General features: G+C 45.3%; 1 protein-coding gene across 1 annotated transcript; it reads right to left on the reverse strand.

Annotated features, from left to right (window-relative positions):
* Positions 1-26,486, reverse strand: TAF5 (TATA-box binding protein associated factor 5). The gene is made up of 11 exons (XM_068257511.1): positions 26,056-26,486; positions 22,847-23,087; positions 13,951-14,266; positions 13,693-13,856; positions 12,201-12,336; positions 11,979-12,099; positions 9,459-9,588; positions 9,056-9,220; positions 7,501-7,678; positions 4,350-4,527; positions 1-2,174 (listed from the first exon to the last, which is right to left on the reverse strand). Exons 1-11 carry the CDS (start codon positions 26,465-26,467, stop codon positions 1,957-1,959), a joined length of 2,259 nt encoding a protein of 752 aa, XP_068113612.1. The 5' UTR covers positions 26,468-26,486; the 3' UTR covers positions 1-1,956.
* Positions 26,487-27,418: the final 932 nt, after the last annotated feature.

The raw sequence follows: 27,418 nt of genomic DNA on the forward strand, positions 1-27,418 counted from the left end.
GCCTTGGCACTCCAGCTGTGACAAAACTACCAATCCCATCATGCCTCTGCCTCCCCAAGTTATGCTTAGAGCTGTCAGAGTATTGCAATGCCTCATGGGACTTGTAGTTCCACCACAGCTGGAGTGCCAAGGTTAGCCATCACTGGAATAGACTGTGTAGAGTATGGCTCTCATACTACATGGAAGGGGGTAAAATTGGTCTATGATCTTGCCTTTTTCAAAGACTTTTATCTCAAGTGTGTGGAAGTTGAGCAGTTGCTTAGAACCATCAGTGAGAATCCTAGTTTCATATAAAGCGACCTAGTTGAGGGTCACTGCTTACTGAGGCTGCACACTAGGCAACTTTACTACTTCTGTAGCACTGGCTACCATCACAAACAACTCTGTTGAGCCTCTGCGAATCACTAGTCAGTCCAGCATCAAACTATAGTCTCGGCCATCCCCACACTGTTAACCATCACTATACTGTCGATAAATTCCTTAACCAGTGACATATTGCACTATTTGGGCTCTCATTGTCTCTGTAGTTTCTTTTTAAGATGCAGAACCACCTCACTACAATCCCTCCAGAGGCAAGTAACTGTTTGGAGCATTTGTTTTTAGCTACAGGTACACTTTAAAACAAAATGGAACAATCAAGACAGCAGTTGCATAGATTGGTCCATTTTCAACCTACATGCATTTCCATACAATTTGCATCTCACTGACCGTCCCTATTTGACAATCTGATGTTTCCCTTTCCACTCTGCTTTCATATTGGACAGAGGCCAGGAGGTGACATCACCATGGGGCCAGGAGGGGTGTGGCTGAAGCAGGCACATTTCTGAACCAAGAAGCCCAGTCAAATCCATAGCATTCATAGACGTTCTACAGAGTATCACCGGTGAGAGGTCTATGATGCTGAGGTAATGTTGTATAGTATACAGTCTTACTGCCAGATCAGGAAACTGACTTACTACAGGGTAAACACAACTAAATCCTGATTAGCTGCTCTGGGCAACGGTCTCAGTTTTCTTTAAAGGGAATTTGAAGTGAAAATAAAATTATGATACAATGATTTGTATGTGTAGTACAGCTAAGAAATAATACATTAGGAGCAGAGACATAAGTCTAATATTATTTACAGTTAAGGAAGAGTTAATTAATTAGTTATCTATGTAAAAGAACCATTACGCTCCACAACTTTCTAAAAGTAGCAGAGAGCTCTGTCTTCTGAAGCTTGTTATCTCAACTATCTGTCATTGTATTTTCTTTTTCTCTGCAGGACAGTTGAAGAGTTCACTAGCCTGCTCTGTAAAATCATTTAGAATGCTGAATAGTGTGTAAACTACAAATATTAGAGAATGATGCAATGTTATAAAACACTATTTAACTGAATATAAAACAATATTTTTTGCTATTAATGCTCTAATTATCCGTACTACACAACCAATTCATCGTAAAAAATGTTTTCCACTTCAGTGTCTCTTTAAAACTCTCCTTTAAAAATTAGGGCCATTACAAGGCCATCTGATGTAATGCGTGGGGGATAAGGGAACATATTCACAAACTCCTGCATGGTCAAACCATCACACTGCTACAGTGTAGTACATTACCTAGCTCTACAAGCATTCTGAAATTGGATGGACAAATGCTGAAGCATCAACTGTTAAACAGATAGTTACATATACACAAGCACTCAGTGCTCAAATTATAGCTGTCAAATGCACACAGCACCAGTTTTGCATTTGTGTTCAGTTACTCTTGCTCTGAAAATCGAGTCAGTCTCAGGTATAAACAAGGCAGTGTAAGTAAAAGCAAGAAAGTCCCGAACCACAAAATTGACATCTGTATCCCATTTGGTAATGTTGTTGCATAAAACATCCTCGGATTGAGGTCGGACACTCGAGGGTCAATCGCCGGAAGATTTGTTGTTTTGTTTTTGTTTTTTTGCATTAAGTAAAAAGTGCAATTTGTTCACTGCGGGCTGTAAGCACCACCTGCCAGAAGTAGGTTTCTTCGTGTGAAATGAAGATGGATAACAGAAGTAGATTTTGTCAAGTAAGTGCCAAGCAGCAGTTCCTGGGAGTTTTCAGACAGGTTTATATGTCCTGTAGCACTTGTGAAGTCATCAGTTTCTAAGTCTTCAAAAGCTTTGATTGCATCCCATAAGCAAATTGTGTTATCCATTGAACCTGTATGGACAAGGGAAAGAAAGTTAGGTCAGACATTACTCCCAACCCTAAAACAAGCCTATCCCGAGCAGCCATTGAGAATATAGGAAGAAAACGAGACAGCACCTTTACCCTAGTAAGAACAAGCTGAAGATGTGAAAATTAGTTCTCTACTGATGCACCTTGGCATTGCCGATATGTGCATTACCCATTACTAGTAATGAGTTTTGATCAACTACTTTAGTAACTGCATATTTTATTAATACAAGATAATACACACCTTTTTATAGAGAAAGGGATACTAGAGTAATGTCAATTCACTTTAGTTAGATATTGTACTTAGAATGTACCTGAAGTGACAAAGCAACTATCAAACTTGGCTTGCTCTCTCCATCCCACTGATTCCCAGGTCAAGGATTGCTCTTAAAGGGACTCCGAGCAGTGCAGAAACTATGGAAAGATGCATATCATTTTAAAGCTCTCTTTCTCCTCTTTCCAATGATATATAAATCGCCGCCCTACGCCTTTTAGTTTTAGCTATTGAAATTGCCGCGGCTTCAATCGCGAAAATAGAGAAAACTAAAAGGTGTAGGGCGACGATTTAGGTGTCGCCATAAAGAGGAGAAAGAGAGCTTTAAAATGATATCCATCTTTCCATAATTACTTGTATTACACAGGGCAACAAAAGTTAAATATCAGGTATGTAAGTGGCTAACTCAGTCCTGACTCAGACAGGAAGAGACTACAGTGTGACCCACACGGATAAGAAATTTCAACTATAAAACACTTTCCTAGCAGAATATGGCTGCTGAAAGCAAGAGATAAAAGGGGAATTTCTTATCAGTGAGGGTCACACTGTAGTCACTTCCTGTCTGAGTCAGGACTGAGTCAGCCATTTACATACCTGATATTTAACTCTTTCAGGCAGAGAAAGAAAAAAAATGGACACAGTATAGTTATTTGTGTGCTAGGCACTGTACATACACATGTCTATCTCATGTCATTTGTCACTTCAGGTATCCTTTAAAATTACCACTTTAACTACCAGGCCAAGCTGACTGTCACAGAGCCCTAGAGCCTCTTTTCCACGAACTGTTAATAGGCAGTGAAATGTCTCTAAAACTCACAACTCCTCACTGCTGCCTGGTAACTGCTTGCTGAGCACACAGCTCAATAGTCTGTGGAAAAGAGGCCTAACTCGGATAAAAATCAATGGCTCCTCCTGTCTCCATCCACACAGTAACATAACAGCCAACGATTCTCTCTCAGGCCTTCTGCTTGCACCACACCACCTATGTACATTGATGTGTGGGCAAAGATGGGGAGGGGCAATGCTTTTATACAGGATATGGCTCTGTGACACAGGGTCAGACTGGTATTACAAGTGGTAATTACTGAGCAACATTGGACATGAGAGCCCACAGTCATTCTACATGTTAGCATAATTAGTTCATGCCATATAGATGTCCCTAAAGCCTGGTATCCACTAGAAGCGCTCTTCTAAGCATTTGTGATGTGAAAGGCTCTTGCTAATGTAATGCTATATGTGTGATCCCACTTGAGGGATGTGATTTAAGAAAAATGAATAAAATCACCCATAGCATTACATTAGCAAGAGCTTTTCAAATAACGAGCACATAGAAAAGTGCTGCTAGTGGGTTCCAGGCCTAAAAGTTACACGAGGCATAAGAGTTTACAGAGTTAAACTGAAAACAAGCAGGAAAATAAAAGGAAAACAAGACAATTGTTTTTAATTGCCATACTTGGTGCCCTTTTCCACTACCAGCGTTTTGCAATTCAATCCCTAGCGGATTCTAAAATGCTAACTAAGTACAGTTAAAAGTGAATGGAAACTGCGGCGAGCACTTCCAGTAGTGTGATCTGTTTGCCGTGCAATTTTCTCTTAAGTGCAATAGTCATCCTGCTGAGTTTTCGGTCCGATTGATCTATATTTTTTAATGGAGCGCAATCATAGTAGTGGAATGGAAAACACCTGCCAGCACCAGCAAAATCACTAACAAGCACTGGCCAATGCTAGGCAATGGCTGTAAAGGAAGGAGATTCAGCGCCAGTCAGCACCAAACAACGCCTGCAAAAAAGGTTACAGCCAAAACTAGCACATTTTTTTATGCTCCAATCACAATGCTGCCCTTACATTAACAGCACAACTTACATTATAATGCAATATAGACATACCTGATGCTAAAATCTCTCCATCTCGGCTAAACCTAAGTGCATAGACTGTGTTCGTGTGCCCCTTCAAATCGCCAACCATCAAACCATGGCCAATGTCCCAGAGCAAGACTCGGCCATCCGATCCTCCGCTGGCCAGGAACTTTCCATTCGGAGTAAATGTCATTACATGTATTGGTCCCTTCAAGAAGAGAACATTGCAACAAATTAAAAATATCTGTGCTATTAAATGAAAGCCTCTAAATCCAATTGATTAGTAACCTTGCTTAATTATGAACTGCACAAACTAGCTGCTCCAGCACTGTATATTTTGTATAATAGCCTCTCTATATACGGTAAATCATTATTTCACTGGCAGCTATTTGGTTTTATCTTGTCGCTGTTCGTTGAGCAACTGCTAACCAAAAGGTATGAACTAACGAGCCAATAAAATCGGATATTATAGCCTATGCAAATATCAATTTACTAAACATTTGTATTTGCATGAGGGACAGCCAGGTAACAATCTTAAAGAACAAGCGACACCCATGCTAACCTAGAAATAAAAAAAAAACATAAGTAGATAAATACTAATTCTACTTACATAACAGATGTATTGTGCTATCCACGTAATGATTACTGTGAATTTTATAAAGGAAAAGCAGAGAATCCTGTTCTAGGCAGTGGCCATCTTGCCAAGCTAATGCTGACATCATATCCTCCCTGACTTGTTTCCCCCCTCCCTTCTCTAGCTCATTGTGTAATCATTAGCTGCCCTCCTCCCAGAGTCTTCAGACACTCCCACTGAGGTGTATACTAGGAACTACAATGTCTTATCCACTAATCGCTGAGTCACCTCAGTCACCTTATAAACACAAGTGAGCAGAGGTGTTTCAGATAAGAAAGCTAGGCAGGGAAATAAATGGAAGAGGAGGAATATATTATAGATAAAAAGAACTCCCAGCATTCAACTCTTTGGCACGGTTTGGCACTAGGGCCAGTGCGCCTAAAGTATGTGATAACTACAAACCATAACAGCAGAAAAAGTTTTGCAAGTTTTGAATGCTGGATTAGCATCTTTATCACTTAATACACTCAGACCAGTTGCTGTTGAAATTTGATTTTTATGGGGACAATACCACTTTAAAGGGATCTGAGCTACTATTTCACAAAATATAAAAAAATAATCCCATAAGTGAGGTACACAAATAGTGTGGACCTGCGAGGGTGATGGGCACTACTTATCTTTGGAGGGCTGCTGCCTAGCCCGTTTATATGCATTCCCTCATCTTCACCAGGCAGGCCCGCAGCTGCAGCCATCTGACGTGTCCTTGGCAGTGTTGCATGTAGGGTTGCAACGGTTATAAAATTCCACGGTATGACAGTATTATGGTATACGGTATTGTACAATTATTTGGACCCGGGCCCCCCCCTGTAGCCAGTAATAGGTGGCCGCAGCATAGGTAGCCAGGGATAGGTGTAGCTAGTAGTAGGTGGCCACAGCATAGGTAGCCAGGGATAGGTGTAGCCAGTAATAGGTGACCGCAGTATAGGTAGCCAGCGATAGGTGGCCGCAGTATAGGTAATTAGTGATAGGTGGAGTCAGTAGTAGGTGCTCGCAGCATAGGTAGCCAGGGACAGGTGTAGCCAGTAGTAGATGCTTGCAGCATAGGTAGCTAGCAATAGGTGTAGCCAGTAGTAGGTGCTTGCAGCATAGGTAGCTAGTGATGGGTGTAGTCAGTAGTAGGTGTTCGCAGCATAGGTAGCCAGTGATGGGTGTAGCCAGTAGTAGGTGCTCGCAGCATGGGTAGCCAGTGACAGGTGTAGCCAGTAGTAGGTGCTCGCAGCATAGGTAGCCAGTGATGGGTGTAGCCAGTAGTAGGTGCTCGCAGCATGGGTAGCCAGTGACAGGTGTAGCCAGTAGTAGGTGCTCGCAGCACGGGTAGCCAGTGACAGGTGTAGCCAGTAGTAGGTGCTCGCAGCATAGGTAGCCAGTGATGGGTGTAGCCAGTAGTAGGTGCTCGCAGCATAGGTAGCCAGTGACAGGTGTAGTCAGTAGTAGGTGCTCGCAGCATAGGTAGCCAGAGATAGGTGTAGTCAGTAGTAGGTGCTCGCAGTATAGGTAGCCAGGGACAGGGTGTAGTCAGTAGTAGGTGCTCGCAGTATAGGTAGCCAGGGACAGGGTGTAGGCAGTAGTAGGTGCTCGCAGGATAGGTAGCCAGGGACAGGGTGAAGCCAGTAGTAGGTGCTCGCAGGGTAGGTAGCCAGGGACAGGGTGTAGCCAGTAGTAGGTGCTTGCAGCATAGGTAGCCAGGGACAGGTGTAGTCAGTAGAAGGTGCTCGCAGCATAGGTAGCCAGAGATAGGTGTAGCCAGAAACAGGTGGCTGCAGCACAGAGAGCCGGGGGGAGGGAGAGGGGACGCAGCAGCAGGGATAAATACTCACATGCCGCCAGCCAGGTCCTTCACCGATGTACGGGCTTTCATTGTACTTCATGTTCTTGCATCATCTTGTAATAGCACCCAGGGGGCGCTGTTTCAAGGAAATGTGATGCAAGAACAGGAATTACAATGAAGCCCGGGTACATCGTGAAGGACAGAGTTGGCTTCTCGCGAGTATTTGTATCCCCGCCGCTGTTCGTGCACTCGTCGCTGCGTCGCATCCCCGCCGCTACGTCGCCCCGCCCTCCCGGTCGTCCCGCCCCCAAAAACCGGTAAAACGAGATTGTGCATGGTATGGTTACCGTGCACAAACCGCAATATATTGTAATACCGGTCTATCGCGGCAACCCTAGTCGCATGTTCCCAGCTGCCACAACGAATGCCAGGAGATTTAGTCCTTCAAAGTAAGAACATCTCCCAGGTGGCTATCTACTGCATTGTCGTGGTCAGGGACGCACAACACCGCCATGGGAGCTTGAAACTGCTTGCAGGTCTGTGTGGAGAAGATGGAGGAGCACATATAGGCATGGGGGGTGGGGTATTGAACAGCCCCCTGAAGGTAAGTAATGCCACAACAGGGCTGTATACCGCTACCTGTCCAAGTCGCTTTCCCAGAGAATATAAATTATGAAAACAATTCTTGACCAGAATTGTATCTGGTTTCTTATCACAGTTTAGAATTTCTACATGCCAATTTGGAATTCACAATTTAATAACAAAATAGAACCCATTACCTTGTGCCCAGTGAAGATTCTCACACAGTTCCCATTCAGAACATCCCATAATCTGACTGTTCTGTCCGTTGAGCCAGTGGCTACATAATTGGAGTTTGGATGGAAACGAGTGCTTATTACATCTGCAAGATGGCCAGCAAAAATACGTAAAGGCTGATAATGGTCCGTCGCCCATAAGCTAGAGAAAAAAAAAAGTCAAAGATATAAGGAAGATGGGGGGGAAAAAAAACAAAACAAAACAATTCACTATTTTAAAAAAAATATAAAGTATCTACCGTCAGAGAAACAGGCTAATATTCAATGTTGCCAGGACAGTTAGACTCCAATAACCTATAATATGCAAGTTATTTTATTATAGCCTTTAACTTTCAAAAAGTGCTATAAACAAGTCCTCCATCAAGGTACATCGCACTACCCGCTGCAGGGCTTTCACATGATCAGATAACACTCCTGTAGCAGCTATCCGCTGTGTTTACATAATTCCCTTGTGAAGAAGGTCTTCATTTTCCTTGTCCTGCCCAGGAACACTCATACATGAATGGACTAAGTTAGGCCCCATTCACACTGCACGCGTTTCCAGCCGCGTTTATGAAACGCGTGCAGGTGGCCGACACGCACGACATCAGACATTGCATAGAGTGCAATGTCTGATGTTCACACTGCATGCGTTCCGGACCTGTGCGGTCCGGGAACGCATGCTGCACGCATTTTTTGTAAAAACGCGTGGCTGTCCCATTCACTTTTCAGTGATGGGATCAGCCACGCAACGCACACAAACGCGGATGGCGTGCGTTCCGCATGCGTGGCCATCCGCGTTTGTGATGTGAACAGGGCTTAAAGGTGGCCACAAACTGGTCGATATGGCCTCTCCGATCATTATTTGATCAAAGATGGATCTATCTGCTTGATTGCCTGCACACAGGTGTTCATTTTAGCAAGAAAGCTTTGAAAAGGTGTCTGCTAGGTCCCAGTTCCCCCTACAGTTCTCACCTGTCCGCTGTGTGGTCCTAGTCAGGGTTGCTCACGAGTGATTTAAATGAGGCTTAATTGGCACATGTGCGGCAGGGATACAACGGGTTATTTACCCATAATTCTGCCGTCTGCCCTGCGTGCCAAACAGCTTGCACGTGTCTTATTGGTCGCGTTGCAAGTCTCACACCGCCGCACTTCCTCCTTCCGGCTTGAAGGATGAAGTGCGCCGTGGTGAGTCTCACCATTAGTACACACATTACTCAGCATGCTCAGTGTTGCCAGTGACTGGTGTATAAGTTGACCCCTATACTTTTATGAAGCGAATCAGACCTAAATTTCTAGGCTTATACTTGAGTATATACATCTTGGGCATATATCTATTTAACATGTGAATGTGCAGAGTGAAAATGTGGAAATAATTTTGGAAACATGACTACAGAAGACTGCCTCCACTGTATGCCTATGATACGGAAGACAACTTTATAACAGCTCTAGATGAATATAAAAATATGAATGTCTAATTCTAGTCATATTAAGAGCGACCTACACAAATGTGCAGATAAACTGTTTTTCAGATATTTACCGAGCGACTCGGTCATGTCCTCCAGAAACAAAATAGTATCCATACGGAGAGAACTGCGCATCCCACACTGGGTAGTTGTGCCCTTTGTATGCCACCAAGCAGGTGAATGTCTGAAGACTCCATAATCGGACAGTGCCATCTTCTGAACTGGATAATAAGTAATTCCTATAGCAAGTGTAAATGTAACTATTAACAATGGTGCTCAAAATGAAATGGAAAAATAGCTGAAATACACACCAATACAATTAGAACTACAAGTAGGTGAGCAAGGAAAATAATTGTCAGAACACACCACCACAATGCAGGCCAATGATAATGTCAGTACAACTATGGCTTTCGTAAACTAATGCATACAATAACCTACAAAATGACTATACCTGCACACAGTGAAAGGACATCATACCTGTCAGGACTGAAGCTGGTTGCATAGACAGGTCCACTGTGACCATATAAAACCTTCACCTCGCTTGCAGTCTTCTCATCCATGATTCTCTCCAGGACATCATCGGATTCCTTGTCTATCAAATTCAGATCTAACAGAAGGACACAATTACTTCTACGTACACATTTACACTTCCTATAACCAGTCATAACTTTCTTTATTCTTAACTAGGACACTTAAAGAGAACCAGAGACGAAGCACCCTCATGTATTTTATTACATTTATCAGTGGGAACATGACAGTAAAAACCTACCCTGCTTTTAGTTTTAAGCTGGCCATACACTGGCCCGATTTGCCGCCGTTTCGACAGCAGATTCGATCACTGGGATCTAATCTGCTGCCAATCGTTCACGCTACACGCCGAATTTCGATCCATTTCGTCCGATCCCGATCGCTCCGCGCGGAAAATTACCGTCGATCGCCCGCGGGTAGGGAGCGCGCCGCTAGCGGCGTTCGAGTGCCCGACGACCGACGCAATAGAGCTGCAATACATTAGCTGCTCCGCCGGCGCGAGTACCCCCGGTTACCGCTGCTCCGTGTCCGCGCTGGTCTCTGGCATGCTTCAGTTCCTCCTGCCCGGCAGGAAGTTTAAACAGTAGAGGGCACTCTACTGTTTAAACTTCCTGCCGGGCAGGAAGAAGTAAAGCATGCTGGACCTGGAGACCAGAGCGGAGACGGAGCAGCGGCGACCGGGGGCAGTCGCACCAGCGAAGCAGCTAATGTATGTGGGCGGGGGGAGCGGCAGCAGCACCACCACCACCACAACAGATTGTGAACAGTTTCAGGCTGAAATCGGTTCACAATCTGTTTGCAGTAAAGGTAGCCATACGATCACTCTCTGATCAGATTCGATCAGAGAGGGATCTATCTGTTGGTCGAATCTGATGGCAAATCGACCAGTGTATGGCTACCTTTATTCTTCTCAGTCTAATCTATCTGTTATCAACTGTGATAAGAATCCACCGACTATTCAGTCGAGGTTTGACCTGGAATCATTATAGCTGAGTCACTCTTCTGTGGAGTCTTTTCAAGCCCAAGCCTGCCACCTCCTGGATCAGATTTCCTTACTCAGAGCTGTTGACATGGGAGGGGCTGCTGCTGCCGAGAAAGAAGTTCTGAAACAGTGCATCTGTGTGCACTGTGCAGCCAGTCATTATCTACTGTATGCAGTTTTATTTCTATGAGAGACACTTCCTACAGGCAGCCACACAGCATACCAGAATAATAGTTAAAAGCAGACAGATGAAAGGCTGCAGCAGCCCTGCTTGTCTATAGTCTCAGAGGCTAGACAGCACATCCAGAACAACTCATAACCCGGAACCAGAACAGGTATGAGCTGGCGGCCATATTGGATATTTCCTGGAGCAATAATGGATAAAAAAAAACACTCAAAAAGGCACACCAGAGTGGCGAAATTATCAGGTAGAGCATTTATTCTTTACAAGCTATCAACTGATATGTTTATTTTGTGTGAATCGTTCATCTTTGGTTCCCTTTAAGCTAACTGTTCCAGCCACTAGAAAGCAGATTTAGACTCATTACATGTGCTTAGACCCATAATCCAAACTCAGCCACTGAGCCCCTATACAGAACTAGGAAAGTGCTTCTTGAGTTGGGCTTCAAAAGAAACCAGAAGGTAAAAACAGATTCTTAAAAAAAAAATAAAAAATAACCCACTAAAAAAGTAGGTTCAATTTTGTATTGTCTTATATGTGCGAGTCCTTCGTGTCTGAAAGAATTATAAACCAAACTATAAACTATTGACCTTTTTTATCTATTCCCTGCACGCAGAAGCTGTTCTCCTCAAGGCAAGAGTTTATGGCTTTGATTCCTTGTCAGTGAGGATTATAATCTGACTTGAGTCCTGTACACATGCTAGATGAAACTCAGCCAAGGCTGATAACGAACGCGTCTGCAGAGAATTCAGAGTGTACAGCATCCCAATAATGCCCCCTCCTTCAGCCAGTGATCCACCTGGCGATGGTCAAGGCCATTATTCTCCCCGCTCACCCAGCTCCCAGGTGACATCACTTCTGCACCGCCCCATCAGTCACGAGCGGGCGATTAAGCAGGGGTTAAAACTTACCCACTCCCCCTCGTCCTGCGGCAGATATGCATGGTACATGCATCATGTGGACATCGTCGCATGACACACTGATACGCTGGCATGTCATGTGACGCTTGACGCAACGCCGTTACCATGGAGACGTGACGCGGGAAGAGGCAGGCAAGTGTTTAAGTTTTAACCCCCGCTAATCGCCCACTCGTGACTCTACAGGGTAGGGAGCAGGCCAGAAATGATAGGAATGTGGTAGTATGCCAGGCCTGTTGTAGACCCTCTAACGAGAGTATAGTGGGTTAAGTTAGAGAGGTCGGGGGGGAAATGGAAATGGGTTTTAAATAACTAGCTCACTGGTTGTTTCCTTATACTCCTCATTGATAAAGCATAGTAAAAAAAAAAAAAGAAAAAAAAAAAATTACCTGATGTGCTTTTGACACCTCGAAGCTTTTTAGGAGTCAAGCTCCACACACGCACAGTAGAGTCCGCAAATCCTCCCGCAATCATACTAGAGTCATCCGTAACATCTACTGCAGTCAAACCCTGCACAGATCAGACTTTGCTGTGAAACTGCATCGTAACAGTATTAAATAAATAGCATTGATTGCCAGAACTAGAATGTGCAACTCATGGATATCACATACCTGATAAGCGTTTAGGAATGTGTAGAAACAGATAGAAGGCAACATATCAGGGCCAAGGCGAACACGTTTTGCAGCTTCTTTCATAATCATAATTTTATCAAGTTTGTCGGAATCCTTCAGCTCTGGAAGAGGAATCCTAAAGAATATTGGACAGAGTCAGCTTAAGAGCACAACTCTTCCACTAAACTGACAGTGTGCTAAGCTTAAAGTCCAATCAAACTTTTATCTATGAAACTCACCGAGGACTTACAAATAGTTCACATAAAGCATAGCAGCAGGTATTAAAGTACTAATGCACAGTGTTAAAAGTCTATGGGAAGACCACCGGAAAAAACAGAGATAAAGCATGACCTGAGCTCCACACCGACTGATACTACATCACACAGTTAAAGAGGCTTCCATCTTGACCTCTTCTAAAAGTTCTGGTTTGCTAATAGGCTGTAATGATTGACATCACTTGCAATTTTGCAAGTGATGCAAGGAAACAGGAGCTGAAAATACACTAAAGAAATAAACAATTGTATATACCTTCCTTCTCCTAAAAATGACTTTTTAGATGTCCCACAGTTTTATTTTTCAATTACTTTAATTTTTCACAGTTTCATTGTTTCTGCTCAATGACAGATGCATTGAAGTTTGCCAAAACTAAAATCTGTTAACTATTGTCCTCTTCTCTCTTTCCTGCTCTCAGAAGCTATGTATTTTCTGCCAGGAAAATGCTTTATGGCTGTAATTCCTTATCAGTGAGGGTTATGCTGTAATCCAACCCAGTTTCCACCCAACAGAAACTGTCACTTGCTTATCTGTTTTACTTTCAGGCAGAGAAAGGAAAAAAGGAATAGAATAGTTATCTGCTTGGCACTGTGCATACACATGTCTATCTCATGTCACCTCAGGTATCATTTATAGTGGAACTTCAGGCATGGAGTTCAAACTACTACTGTACTGAAAAAAAAAATACTCGTCTCCCCAGGAATTCTCCCCTCAACACTGTCTCAGCAGGTAGCTAGCCATAACCTCCAGAGGGCAGACATATCACTTCTGTAAATCAGTACCACAGAAGGATGTGGAAAGCTACTTTGAAGGGAAAGCAGCTACCCACTTACCCGGGTGGTGTCCAGAAGCAGACAGCCCTGCTTACACTGTCACTCATCTGAGATTGAACACAGTGCCAAAAGAAAAAAGGGAGGAGGGAGTCCAAAGAAGAAAAGAACAAATAGGGTGACCAAAAGGAAACTAACTAGGGAGACAATCATGGCATTTCCTTTCAAAGTTTGCTAGAGATGGGTTTGAACTGCACTCTTGTTTCAGGGCAGTGTCTTAAAGAACTATAAATAGAGAACCAGTAATACAGCCAGGCAAAATAACAAGTTGGGAAAAGATGTCAAGATGGCAGCAGTCAGCCCTCTGTAATACTTATGAGCTTCCATCTCTAAACCCCTCCCCTTCTTGCCCTATAAGGAGATCAGGCAGACTACAAAGCGGCTTTTACCTATTCTGCGGTGGAGCATTGGGATCCTGTTTCTTGCTTTTTGACCCAATGCTATCCTTTTTTGGTTTCTTTTTCTTTGGCTTTCCTTCTTCATTTTCTCCCTCTTCGTCTTCATCATCCAAAGGAACTTCAATTTCTGGTTCTTTCAGGAGACCAAAGAAAACCTAAAATAGACATTTAGATCTTTTTATTAGCTTATGAGATTTACAAAGGAGTTTTTTCTTTTTTTTGCACTATTGATCTGTATTAAGTACATACCTTGGCTTTGTTTGCTTCCCGCTTGGCTTCTCCAGACAAGCTGCCGACCATAGCATCTATCTGCTGTTTACTACGTGGCATGCCATCAAATATATCAATGTACAAGTGTTCTTGTACTATACTCCAGATCTGATTGTTCTGTCTTTCCTGTAGATGGCGTTTTAGCAGCTGGTAGGAGTCCCGGGATACCCTCAGCACAAACTTGCTTGTTCGAAAGTCCAACATGGTCTCATTGCCTTTCATGTGCTCTTTCTTGGTGAGACTGGCTAAAATGCGCAGATCACCTTCATAATAACATTCCTGGTCTCCGTGGAATCTTGTGAAGAAGGAATTAGAGGTTAATCAAATGTTTCGAATTTGGAACTAAACTCGAGCTTTAGATAAATGTCATCAACACTTGTTCCTTGAAATAAAAAAACCCTTATGAAAAATATTAAGGCTGTCTCTGCTTCCATTCTGAAAATGCTAGTTGCCAGAAAATAGCCATTTCTCAATTGTTACAGTTGCATCCTTTGACAACTCAATCCTTTGCTTGCCTTTTCTTACTTGGGGGTGTTGGATGTTTTGTAGAGAGACAAACAGCCCACCACTGCTTTCCTTGTTAATGCCTGCTATGAAAGACGCTGTTGCAATTCACCACTGACTTACACCTGTAACAAAGTGAAACGTAAAGAAAAAAGTTGCCCATTTACTTATCTGGGGCTTCGTCTAACACCCTGAAGTCTTCCTGGCCCCTTGCGGTCACCCCATGCTCAGCAGTTTCTCTGCTGTTTCCCTCTTTAATAGGAACCTAAACTGAGAGGGATATGGATGTTTCCTTTTAAACCATACCAGTTGCCTGGCAATCCTGATCTCTTTGGCTGCAGTAGTGGCTGAATCACACACCTGAAACAAGCATGCAGCTAAGCCAGTCTGACTTCAGTCTGAGCACCTGATCTGCATGCTTGTTGAGGGGCTGTGGCTCAAAGTATTAGAGACACAGGATCAGCAGGAGAGTCAGGCAACTGGCATTATTTTAAAAGGAAAAAGACAACTTTACTTACGGTAACGTCTTTTCCAGTAGTCAGAAGGACAGCACCCCTGGTGAGACTTGTCTCCCTCCCAATCGTGGACAGGAACTGCAAAAGAAAAGATTTGCATAACAAATTGGCAGCCATACATAAGCCACTATCTTACCACCAGTAACTCAGTTAATACAATAGATGACACGGACCGCATAGATGCTCACTTACATAATTATTATTCCACCCAAAAGAAGGGCGGGTTGCAGGGGTGCTGTCCTTCTGACTACTGGAAAAGACGTTACCGTAAGTAAAGTTGTCTTTCCCAGAACGTCATTGGACAGCACCCCTGGTGAGACGATGTACAAGATATAGGATCTAGGGAGGGACCACTGCCTGCAGCACCTTCCTTCCAAATGATAAGTCTGCTGCAGCCGAGATGTTTAGGCGATAATGTTTCACAAAAGTGTTCTGACTTGACCAGGTAGCAGCTCTGCATATCTGTTCTATAGATGCCCCTGCCCTCTCTGCCCAGGAGGTTGATATTGCTCTTGTAGAATGAGCTCTGATTGGAGAGATTAAATGCTTTCCTTGAACCTGATATGCTGATGTGATAGCCTGTTTTATCCATCGTGCCAGCGTTGCTTTGGAAGCTTTGTTGCCTCTGTTTTCCAGCAAAAAGGGTGAACATTGCGTCAGTTTTCCTCCAGGAACTTGTTCTTTCCATGTAGTGTATAAGACATCTCCTTACGTCAAGGGAATGGAGTCTCCTTTCCTTTTCATTACTAGGATTCTCGCAAAAGGAGGGTAGGAAGATCTCCTGATTTCTGTGAAAAGAGGAAACTACCTTGGGTAGAAAGGCTGCATCAGGACGTAATGTTATTCTATCCTCTGAAATGGTGCAATAAGGCTCTCTAATGGATAGTGATTGTAATTCACCAATTCTCCTGGCTGAAGTAATTGCCAGCAGGAAAATGGTCTTTAAGGTAAGAAATTTTTCCGAAATTTGCGCTAATGGCTCAAACGGAGCCTCACACAAACCCTGTAAAACAATGTTTAAATCCCAAGCAGGTACTTTTGTTTTAATTGCTGGCTTAAGTCTCTTTAAAGCCTGAAAAAAAAAAAACGTACAATTAGATTTTCTTCTGCCAGTCGTTTTTCTAAAAACACACTAAGAGCAGATACCTGTACTTTCAGGGTGCTGATACTAAGACCTTTCTTATATCCACACTGAAGAAATTCCAATACGGATTTGAGAGATGAATTGTTAAAGGATCTTTCCCTACACCAATCGTTAAATATTCTCCAGGCTTTCTGGTATATTTCTCGAGTCACTTTCTTTCTACTCTGTATCAAAGTTTCCGATAGTTCATCTGAAAACCCTTTGGACTTCAGGATGCCCCATTCAGGTTCCAAGCTGAAAGGTGAAGCATGTGTAAGTTCGGATGCCATACTGGACCCTGAGATAGCAAGTGTGGCAGAGGAGGAAATATTATCGGATCTGTTACTGCTAGTGCCCTCAGTGACGTGAACCATGGTTTTTTTGGCCACAGTGGAGCTATTAAGATTACTCGAGCCTTGTCCTGTATAATCTTCTTTATCACTCGTGCTAGCAACGGAACTGGAGGAAATGCATACATCATTTCTTCCCCCCAATTGATCGAGAAGGCATCTACTTTCCATGGTAGATCTTCTGGAAACAGGGCACAAAATTGTTGGCATTTCGTATTCACTTTCCTTGCAAACAAGTCTATTTTTGGGCAGCCCCATTGTAACGTCACCTGCTGGAATATTTCCTGATCTAATGACCATTCGTTCGCATCCAACCTCTTCCTGCTGAGGTAGTCTGCCAGTTGGTTTGAGGTTCCTTTTAAGTGTGTCGCTGTTAAGGATGAGAGATTCCTTTCTGACCAAAATAGGATCCTCGTCGTCTTTTCCCATAAGGATTGACTCCTCGTACCCCCTTGTCTGTTTAGGAAAGCCACCACACTCTGATTGTCTGTCCTTATCCTCACATGAGACTTCTTGATTTGGGGCCCGAAATGTAGTAAAGCTTGCCACACTGCTTGCAGTTCTCTGTTGTTTGATGACTGTGAACTGATCGTCATACTCCAGGCTCCCTGGGCCGGTTGAGAATTGAAGTGGGCTCCCCAACCCCATAAACTGGCGTCGGTTGTAATTGTATTCTGATGAGGAAAACTCCACAGACGACCTGGAGATAGATGATCCAGCTGTTTCCACCAAAGCAGAGAAGCCTTTATACTCTGTGGAATGACGATTTTCTTGTCCAGTGACGTCATAGACCTGTTCCAAGATTTTAGTATCCACATCTGTAAGAATCTTGCATGGAACTGCCCCCACTGGATTGCCGGAAAGGAAGAAGTTAGAAGACCTAGAAGTGCCATGGCCTTTCTTAGCGATATGCTTCTCAATTTCTGAAACGAGAGAACATTGTCAATAATAGCACTGATCTTCCTATCAGGTAACAACAATTTTTCCTTTCTAGTAGAAATAATGAAACCCAAAAACTCTAAGGATTGGAAAGGAACTAGGGCAGACTTTTCCCAATTAATCAACCAACCCAAATCCTGGAAGAAGCTCAAAGTTGTAGTTATCTGATCAAAAACGGATTTCTCAGAAGACCCCCATAATAAAAAATCATCAAGGTAACCGACAATATTAATCTGTTTTAACCTGAGAAGGGCTAGTACCTCAGACATAACCTTGGTGAAAAGCCATGGAGCTGAAGATAATCCGAAAGGTAAGGCATTAAACTGAAAATGTCTTACCTCTCCTTCCATCCACACGGCGAACCTTAGGTATTGTTGGCAGGACAAATGGATTGGCAGATGAAGATATGCATCCTTCAGGTCTAGAGATGCCAAGAAGTCGTCTTTCTGTAAGAGATGAACTACAGATCGGATATTGTCCATCCTGAACTTTCTGTATTTGACCCTCAGATTTAGTTTCTTTAGATTTAGAATAAATCGATAGGTTCCCTGAGGTTTCCTCACCAGGAAGACTGGAGAGTAGAATCCCTGTTCTTTTTGGCATGCTGGAACCTGGCGAATTACCCTTTTCTGAAGAAGTGACCTTATTTCTGATTGAAGGGCTATTCTTAAAGATTGGTCTTTTGGACAAGGGGTTAGGACAAAATTTTGAGGGGGAGGCTGCTCGAACTCTATTTTGTAACCTTCTAATATTATATTCAGTAACCACTGATTGCTGAAGAGTTGTTGCCATTTTTCGAAATAGTTGGTGACTCTCCCCCCCACTGGAATGATGGCGTCATTGCTTGTTTGTCTTTTTGGTATTAGTAGAGGTATTGGGGGGTCTTTGTTGTCTATAAGGGGCCCATCTTCTACCCCTGGAAGATTTGTTATCCGCTTCATTTTTGGCGGGGGCCCGAAATGGCCGCTTATTTTGAAAAGGGCGCTTCCTTGGGAAATTCTTATTATTATCCGCCGTACGATCTAGTGTATCATCCAGCTTTGAACCGAACAGCAGATTACCTTCACAGGGGATACCACAAAGCTTAGATTTTGAGGAAGTATCCCCATTCCAGGTCTTAACTCATACTCCCCTTCAAGCAGAGTTGACTAGCGCCGTGGTTCGGGCTGCCAACTTTACTGTATCATCTGCCGCATCAACCATGTAATTTGAGGCATTCGTAATTTTTGGGAAGTCATTCAGAATTTCTTCCCTAGAAACTCCATTAGCAATCTTAAATTGCAGGTCTGATAGCCAAGTTTTCAGAGAACGACTAACTGCTGTTGATGCCACAGCCGGTTTGAAAGTTAATGAAGCCGACTCCCAAGCCCTACGCAAAACATTATCCATTTTTTTGTCTATTGGATCTTTTAGGTTACCAAAGTCTTCAAACAACAGGTCTGATTTTCTTGACACCCTGGAAAAGGAAGGATCCAGCTTTGGCGGAGGACCCCAACAAGCCTGATCATCCGGGGCAAAAGGGTAGCGCTTAGATAAAGATTTGGGCCAAAAGGCCCTTTTCTCAGGATTTTCCCATTCTTTCTTAATCATAGATTTAAGAGTAGAATGGACCGGAATGAATCTAGATTGGGGGTCCGCCAAACTTTCATACATCTGATCCAGGGGTGTCAGGGGTTTTTGTTCTGATCTAATACCCATTGTTTCATGCATGGAGGTTAGGAGATCTTTCATTAAATCTGGGGAAAAAGCAAATTTCTGTGATTTCTCAGCTTTTTCTATCTCTTCACCCTCAGATATCTCTTCTAATGCAGATATTTCCCCCTCAGAGAGTTCCGAGCCCTCTATATCACTCTCCCTACTTCTCCTAGCCTGCACAGGAATACGTGCCGCCGGAGTAGGAGAAGACCCAGTATTGATAGGTATAACAGCAGCGTCACTGCTAGGGCCAGGAACATCAGCAGGGTTGGGGGCTACAGCTTGAGAAGAAATAGCAGAATCCTTAATTTCTTTGATTGCTGAAGACATTTCCGCCCGCATCCAACCCATCAGATCTTTAAATATGACAGGGGATTCATCTTTAACCAGTTTATTTGTGCAATCCTGGCACAACTTTTTAGAGGATGAGGATGACAAGCGAGTGGAGCAAATGGCACATTTCTTCGCAGATTTGCTAGATCCACTTGATGCATGCTGACCCTTGTCAGTTTTATCATGTTTTTCAGGCTTTTCATGTTTTTCAGGCTATAAAACATAATAATAATAAGCCAACCATTAGCACCCTCTCTAGTACACACATATATATATATATATATATATATATATATATATACACACTGCATATCTATATTTCCATTGTACTTGCCAGAGAGGTATCTTGGGCTGGCCTGGCAGACTGCGCAGGAGCTGACCCAGAAGCGTCCTCCATGCTCACATAAACCACCAGAGTGAGACAGGGAAAAGGATTAAATCCAGAATCACATGAACAATAGGGCTCAGCTGACTAGCCCATTAGCATAATTTATTTGCATAGTCCCCCGTCGCGGCACCTGCCGCTTAATAGATATGCATAATTACCTCGTATTTCCGCAGCCCCTGCCGCGCTATTTGCTAATTACCTCAGCGAATCAGCTGATGCTGATTCGCAATCACCTCCGCGGCCCCTGCCGCCCGATCAGAGTCACGCCGGACGCCGTGCGTGACAACTTCCGGGTTGACCCGGAAGTATCTTGGTCTGAAAGCGCGCCTGCGCTATATCTCTGCTGCCTCATACGGAGAAGCCTCCTCCACGCTGCAGGGCTCCGACTGTCCACTGTACAGCATGCCTGGAGCCCTGAAAGACGTTGCCCCTGACCATCTGTCATGGATAGCATCCTGGAGACCTCTCCTCTGCATTCCCGTCCGGGACAGGAAACTGAACTGAGTTACTGGTGGTAAGATAGTGGCTTATGTATGGCTGCCAATTTGTTATGCAAATCTTTTCTTTTGCAGTTCCTGTCCACGATTGGGAGGGAGACAAGTCTCACCAGGGGTGCTGTCCAATGACGTTCTGGGAAATCCATATCCTTCTCAGTTTAGGTTCCCTTTAATCAGGCCATCTGGCATGGTAGCAATTTTTGCTTACTGCACAAACGCAGAGCACTCCTGCCCACAGGAGCGCAATAGAGGATACATGCAGCACAGGACCGCGCGTCCAGCATTGGGCCTTTAGGAATGGTAGAGAACAGGATGACAGCAAGGGACCAGGAAGACTTCAGGGGGCTGGAAGAAACCCCAGGTAAGTAAATGGGCAATTTTATTGTTTACTTTAGGTTTCTTTTAAAGAGACTCTGTAACATTCAAAACATCCCCTGGGGGGTACTCACCTCGGGTGGGGGAAGCCTCCGGATCCTAATGAGGCTTCCCACGCCGTCCTCTGTCCCACGGGGGTCTCTCCGCAGCCCTCCGAACAGCCGGCGACTGTGCCGACTGTCATTTCAATATTTACCTTTGCTGGCTCCAGCGGGGGCGCTGTGGCGGCTTTCCATTCCGAACTACACGGAAATACCCGATCTCATTCGGGTCCGCTCTACTGCGCAGGCGCAGGAAACTTGCGCCTGCGCAGTAGAGCGGACCCGACGGCGATCGGGTATTTCCGTGTAGTTCGGAGCCGACAGCCGTCAGAGCGCCTGCGCAGGAGCCAGGAAGGTAAATAATGACGTCACCGCTGCCCGGACTCCACGGAGGGCTGCAGCGAGACCCCTGACGGATGGAGGACGGCGTGGGAAGCCTCATTAGGATCCGGAGGCTTCCCCCACCCGAGGTGAGTACCCCCCAGGGGATATTTTTATGTTACAGTTCCTCTTTAAGCATGGTACACTGTTTTAAATACGATTAGCCAGTCACTGACCAATTTTTTCCACCACGTAGGAGCATTTACCTACACAATCGGCTCATAGTATTCAATATCTGTTAACCCTCACACTACCTAGAGGTGGTAAAATTAGTAAATAATTGGCCATTAATAACAAAGTGCGTACCAGGCTTTAGTTGGCGTTATCTGGTGCAGTGGCTGGCCAATGCTATGCTTCCTGTCAGATGGAGGGAGCACGCACATTTGGAAGACAGCACTCACAAATCCTAGGATAGTGAACAAAACAGTAATATTGTGCATGTAACTAGCACTGACTAATTATACACAGAGCTTTACAATGCAGTACAGTGAAGAAATCTCATCGCTATCTGTCCCTCAGAGGGATTCACAGTCTAATGTCCCTACTACCTTCTATGGCCAATGTAGGGTAAGAAACTTACAAACAAACTCTAGTGGAAGAAAACTGCAGCACCCAGAGAAAACAAACACAGGGAGACCACACAGACCCCATACAGATGATGTCATGGTCAGGTAACTAGGCAACACATGAGCCCATATGTAAAGATGGAAGTGCTGCAGCAAAACAGCAGAATGCTTCTCTCTGTGTTTCCTGCCTATCTTATGTGGAAGTCTAAGGAGAGGAGGAATCTCCATTGATAAAGTTGCAGACGCAGAGCTAAGTGAGGGCTTACCACAGAGCTGTGGTCTGTCAGGAGTTAGAGAAAAATGAATAAAATAAGTGCTACTTACCGGGGGCTTCCTCCATCCCCAAGCTCCCAGTATGTCCCTCGCCGCAGCCGTTCGCCGCAGATCGCTCCTAGTCCCCAGCGATGACGCCTCCAGGTCGGCCTGTACTGTGCCTGCGCGAGCGGCGCTGTCAATCACCGTCACATGGGCCAGAGCAGACTGCGCAGGCGCATTATTTTATTCATTTTTCGCTGATAACTCCTTTAAGAAAAACCACCACGGCCCTTTTGTCAAAAGGAGGGGGTGTTTTGGCTACGTATGGTATTTTCGGGTAAGTGGGTGTGTAACATTTCTGGCTTGTGAATTATTAAGGTTATAAAATGTTAGGGACTTAGGATTTACGGTTGAGTTATCTGCAGGCGTTTATTATTCCAATTGGCAAACCGATCTATGTGAATAAGTTAGGAGATAAAAAGAGGAACAGATGCTCTTTGTTTCTGCTTTAGCAATAGCAGTCAAAAGATTGTCTGGGGGGTGTGTCTAAAGGTGCGCATATCAGGCAATGTATGGGCAAATCGCCCAGGAGACGGATCTCTCTGTGACGGAATCTGATCAGAGCGATCTGGGTGCCTGCCTATACACCACAGACCGATATATTTCAGCATGAAATCTAGCAGAAATCGGCCTAGCGACGCTGTCTCCGCCATCTGTCAAAGAAAAGATGGTAGCTGGTATATTTTTCTCAGTTCAAATATTCTAGAATAGGAGAAAACAAAATTGAGCAATATCAATATATTGCAATGATAATCGACGCAGGAAATTTTCATGCGCGCATGTTAATCCCTCCCACTGACAAGACATGAGCCGCTGTGTTGATCTGTGTTCCTAGTCATGAAAAACCGCTTACTTGTCAAAGAAGGATTTGGCTTCGTTCTCATGCTGATTGTAGACCAGCTCCAGATACATGTGCACAAATAATGGGTAGAAGAGCTGAGACAGCTCTGCACGATGGCAGTCCAGTACTGATTCGATAAACCTCTTCAAGCCACTGTAATATTCCTCATACAGGGCTGGGTCTCCTTGCTGGGTGTAAGCAGACAGGACAGCGCTGACATCAGGCTGGTCTTGAGGGCCACTACTCACAGAACCTACAAGGGAAAGGTGGTTATTTGTTAAAGCCAAATAAAAGATGATTATCAGCGATCGAGCAAAAATAAAAATATTCACCCTGCAATTAGTTAAAAGGAACCAGAGGTTGAGACCTATGGAAGCAGTCATATTTATTTCCTTTTAAACAATACCAGTTGCCTGGCAGTCCTGCTGATCTTTCAGGTCAGTAGGGTCAAAATCACACACCTGAAACAAGCATGCAGCTAATCTTGTCAGGTTTGTCAGACATTTGATCTGCATGCCTGTTCAGGGTGTATGGCTTAAGCTCCCTAGCGGTATCTTTTTTTCCGGATTTAGGGCCCATTCACACTTGCAAATGCAAAACACTAGCAATTAGCGCCGATTTGCTTTTGAAAAACATTGCAATTGCTCAAAAAATGCTGCATGTAGTGCTTTTTGCGTCTAGCGCGAATCGCCAGCGATTGAGGCAGTGAGGTCACTGCCATATAGTTAAGTCTTTAAAAAGCACTAGCGATCGCCGGCGATTCAGCGATTGGGTAAACGCCCACTAATTGCCCGAGTGTGAACGAGCCCTAAGGGTCAAAAAGCCAAACCTCTGTTGCTGCCCGGGACCCTCCTGCACATCGCAACTGCACTTATCTTAATGCATGATCACGGCCATACTTGTGCTCGAAGATGAGCGCAGTTACGAGCTTGGTATCTGACAAGAGCTTGTCGGATTCTATTTTATTTGGGGGGGGGGGGGGGGGGGGGAGGGGAGTTTCCGTGTTTGGCAATAGTGGACTGGAGGATGGCGTGGGAAGCGCAGGGATCCCCAACCACCGGGCCGCGGCCCACTGCTGGTCCGTGGGCAGTTTCCAGCTGGGCTGCGGCGGGTCTGGCCTCTCGCCCCACTCCTGTTACCTTATGAGCTGGCGGCCACTTCCTCTCTCAGATTCCTCCAGCCGTTCTCCTCTTTGCAACATCTTCTATTTACAGCAGAGCGTCCCACGGCTGCTGTAAGGAGGGAAGGAAGCAGGACAGCAGCGTCCTGTAGCGGCGATCACCATTACCATGGGAACCGCTGTCTCGCTTCCTTCCCTTCTTACAGCAGCCATGGGACGCGCTACTGTAAATAGAAGATGCTGCAAAGAGGAGAGCGGCTGGGGGAATCAGAGAGGAAGCGGCCGCCAGCTCATAAGGTAACAGGAGCGGCTGCCGCGGGGGGAGTGGGCTACCCGGTGGCAACTATACTAGCTATACAGGGGCAACTATACTAGCTATACAGGGGCAACTAACTATGCAGAGGCAACTATACTAGCTATACAGGGGCAACTAACTATGCAGAGGCAACTATACTAGCTATGCAGGGGCAACTATACTCCCTATACTAGGATACTGGGGGCAACTATACCTAGATGCCCTATACAGGGGGCACTTATACCAGGCTACCTACCTATCCACTCCAAATGGGGGGGGGGACTCCCGCTGGTAACCCCGACTCAACCCCCCGCGCCCCCCCCCCCCGCCCCGCTAACCCTGACTCCACCACGCAATCCGCCCCCCCCCCCCAGGCCCCAGAGGAAAGTTTGGTCTGGTTAGCTGTCTCCGGGCTGAAAAAGGTTGGGGACCTCAGCTCTACAGGATCCAGAGGCTTCCCTCTTAAGTATTTGAATTTTGACAGAAGGTTCGCCTCCGGTACATTAATTATTGTGTAAGGCATGATCCGTTTTTTATTTGGGTCCGCTTTAACAAAACATGCACGAGTTACAAACAGCCCATGCCCAGTGAAAACCCTCTTGTGCACAAGCACTACCATTGATTGGTCATACGCTGTTCAGAGATGGTGCATGCCCAGATGAAAGCTCAAAACGTCAAAATGAAAACTGCCTCAAACAACAGTGTCTCTTCTTCCAAGGAAAATTGCGTTGCATATACTGCAATAAATATGCCGCCAAATACTTCAAACTATCAGACACTTGTCCAACACTGCAGGCAAAATAAACTCCTTGCATGTTCTTTGCTATAGAAAAAGTAGATACAGAAATTCAATTACTGATCCATGGCCCCAAACACCGGTCTGGCTGCTCACATCACACACAGATACATAGATTCATACACAAGTCTGGCTACTCACATCACACATAAGGATGCAGGTATGGCTGCTTACATCACACACAAAGATGCATAGACCCATACACACGTCTGGCTGCTCACATCACACACACTTCAGATCCATAGACCCATACACAGGACTGGCTGCTCACATCTCACACACTTCAGATCCATAGACCCATACACAGGACTGACTGCTCACATCTCACACACTTCAGATCCATAGACCCATACACAGGACTGGCTGCTCACATCTCACACACTTCAGATCCATAGACCCATACACAGGACTGGCTGCTCACATCTCACACACTTCAGATCCATAGACCCATACACAGGACTGGCTGCTCACATCTCACACACTTCAGATCCATAGACCCATACACAGGACTGGCTGCTCACATCTCACACACTTCAGATCCATAGACCCATACACAGGACTGGCTGCTCACATCTCACACACTTCAGATCGATACACAGGTCTGTCTGGCTGCTCACATCAGATCCATAGACCCATACACAAGTCTCGCATCACACACACCAGAGTATACACCGGTCTGGCTGCTCACATCACACAGTGCCCTCCATGGATTCACTTTCACAAACCATCACACAGAGTTCCATGGATCATACACTGCATAGCCTAAAACGAGAGTCACGTCCCATAAGGTATGCAGAATACACTCGGGTCTCTGTAAATGTCATACTTCCATCAGAAATAAACGTAGGTCACAACCAGCTCTAAATAGACGTAGATCACAGCCGCATAGCCAAATGTGTTTATAAATCCCCCATAGCAATACATGCAGGGTGTCATACACTATATAGAGGGGTCACCCCCGGGTCTGGCAGTGCAGGGGGCACGCAGGGACAGCAGGCAGCGGCTCTCACCTTTCCCCGCGCTGTTGCAGGCTGCGGTGCTGGCGGTGGAGGAGGCAGTGACCCGGCTGAGCAGGCTGTGCTCCGCACTGTCGGACTCTCCGGGCTGCTGGCTGGGGCTCAGTGACGGACTCTCCTCGGGCTCGCTGAAGCCGCACTCCCGGCGCAGGATGTCGGCGGACTCCCGCAAGTTACTTTTCTTCAGGAAGTGCAGCACGGCAAGGAGCGTCTGGCGGTCCGGAGCATCTTGCGGGGTGACCGCCGGGGCAAGCGGGGGGCTGGCGGGCTTCGGAGAAAGTCCATGGCCGTTCCCAAGCACCGGCTCTTCCCGCTCCGGGGCAGCCAGGCTCTCACTCTTCTCATCCTCCTGGAGCTCCGGCTCCTTCTTCACCGAGCTACTCACCTCATCTGGCGCCGCCGCCATCTTGCAGCGGGAGTTTATTCTTTACGACGTCTCGTTTTACGGCACAAGAGGCGGTGCCCTAAGGGCTTCCTGGAGCTTTGCGTGCCACAGTCCTGGCAGAGCCACTTACGGCGGAACGTCTCTCTCTGTGGGCGGAACTACTCTATAGTCTTCTTCCTTATATTGTTGTACTGTACTGCTTGAATCAACTCCAGCTTCACCTGTAAATCTTCGTCGCTCTAGGAAGAGTTGCCACCCAGGGAAGAAATGCTGCTAGCTTATACCTCCCTACTTTCTAAGATAAGAAAGAGGGACATGTTTCTCTTAAGCCCTTGCTTTCACTTTAGTCTCCCCGAAGAGCCTCGCTTTCTCATTAGTAGTAGTACCACCTAAGGGCCTCGCGTTCTTATAGTCTGCACCAAGGGCCTCGCTTTCTCTTTAGGCCCACACGTAGTGGCTTGCTTTATCTTTAGTTCCACTGAAGGGCCTTGCTTTAACTTTTGTCAGCTCGAAGGGCCTTGCATTATTTGTAGTCCCCACAAAGGGCCTTCTCTTTGGTCGTGCCGAAGTGCCTTGCTTTAACTTTCATCTCCCCACGGAGGGACTCACTTTCTCTTTAGTACCCACGAAGGGTCTCGCTTTCTCTTTAGTCCCAAGAAGGGCCTTGCTTTCTTTGCAATTCCCTCAAAGGGCCTTGCTTTCCTTGTAGTACCAACGAAGGGCCTCACTTTCTTTGTAATCGCCACAGAGGGCCTCGCTTTCTCTTTAGCCCCCACAAAGGGCTTGGCTTTCTCTTTAGCTCCCTCAAAGGTCCTCGCTTTCTTTTTAGTACCACCAAAGGGACTCGCTTTTTTTTAGTCCTCCCCAAACTGCCTTGCTTTCTATTTAGCCCCCCTCCACCAAAGGGCTTTGCTTTCTATTTAGCCCCCAAAAAGGTCCTCACTTTATCTTTAGTCCACCAAAGGGCTTTAC

The sequence above is a fragment of the Hyperolius riggenbachi genome, chromosome 10 (assembly GCF_040937935.1).
Source record: "Hyperolius riggenbachi isolate aHypRig1 chromosome 10, aHypRig1.pri, whole genome shotgun sequence".
NCBI lineage: Eukaryota > Metazoa > Chordata > Amphibia > Anura > Hyperoliidae > Hyperolius > Hyperolius riggenbachi.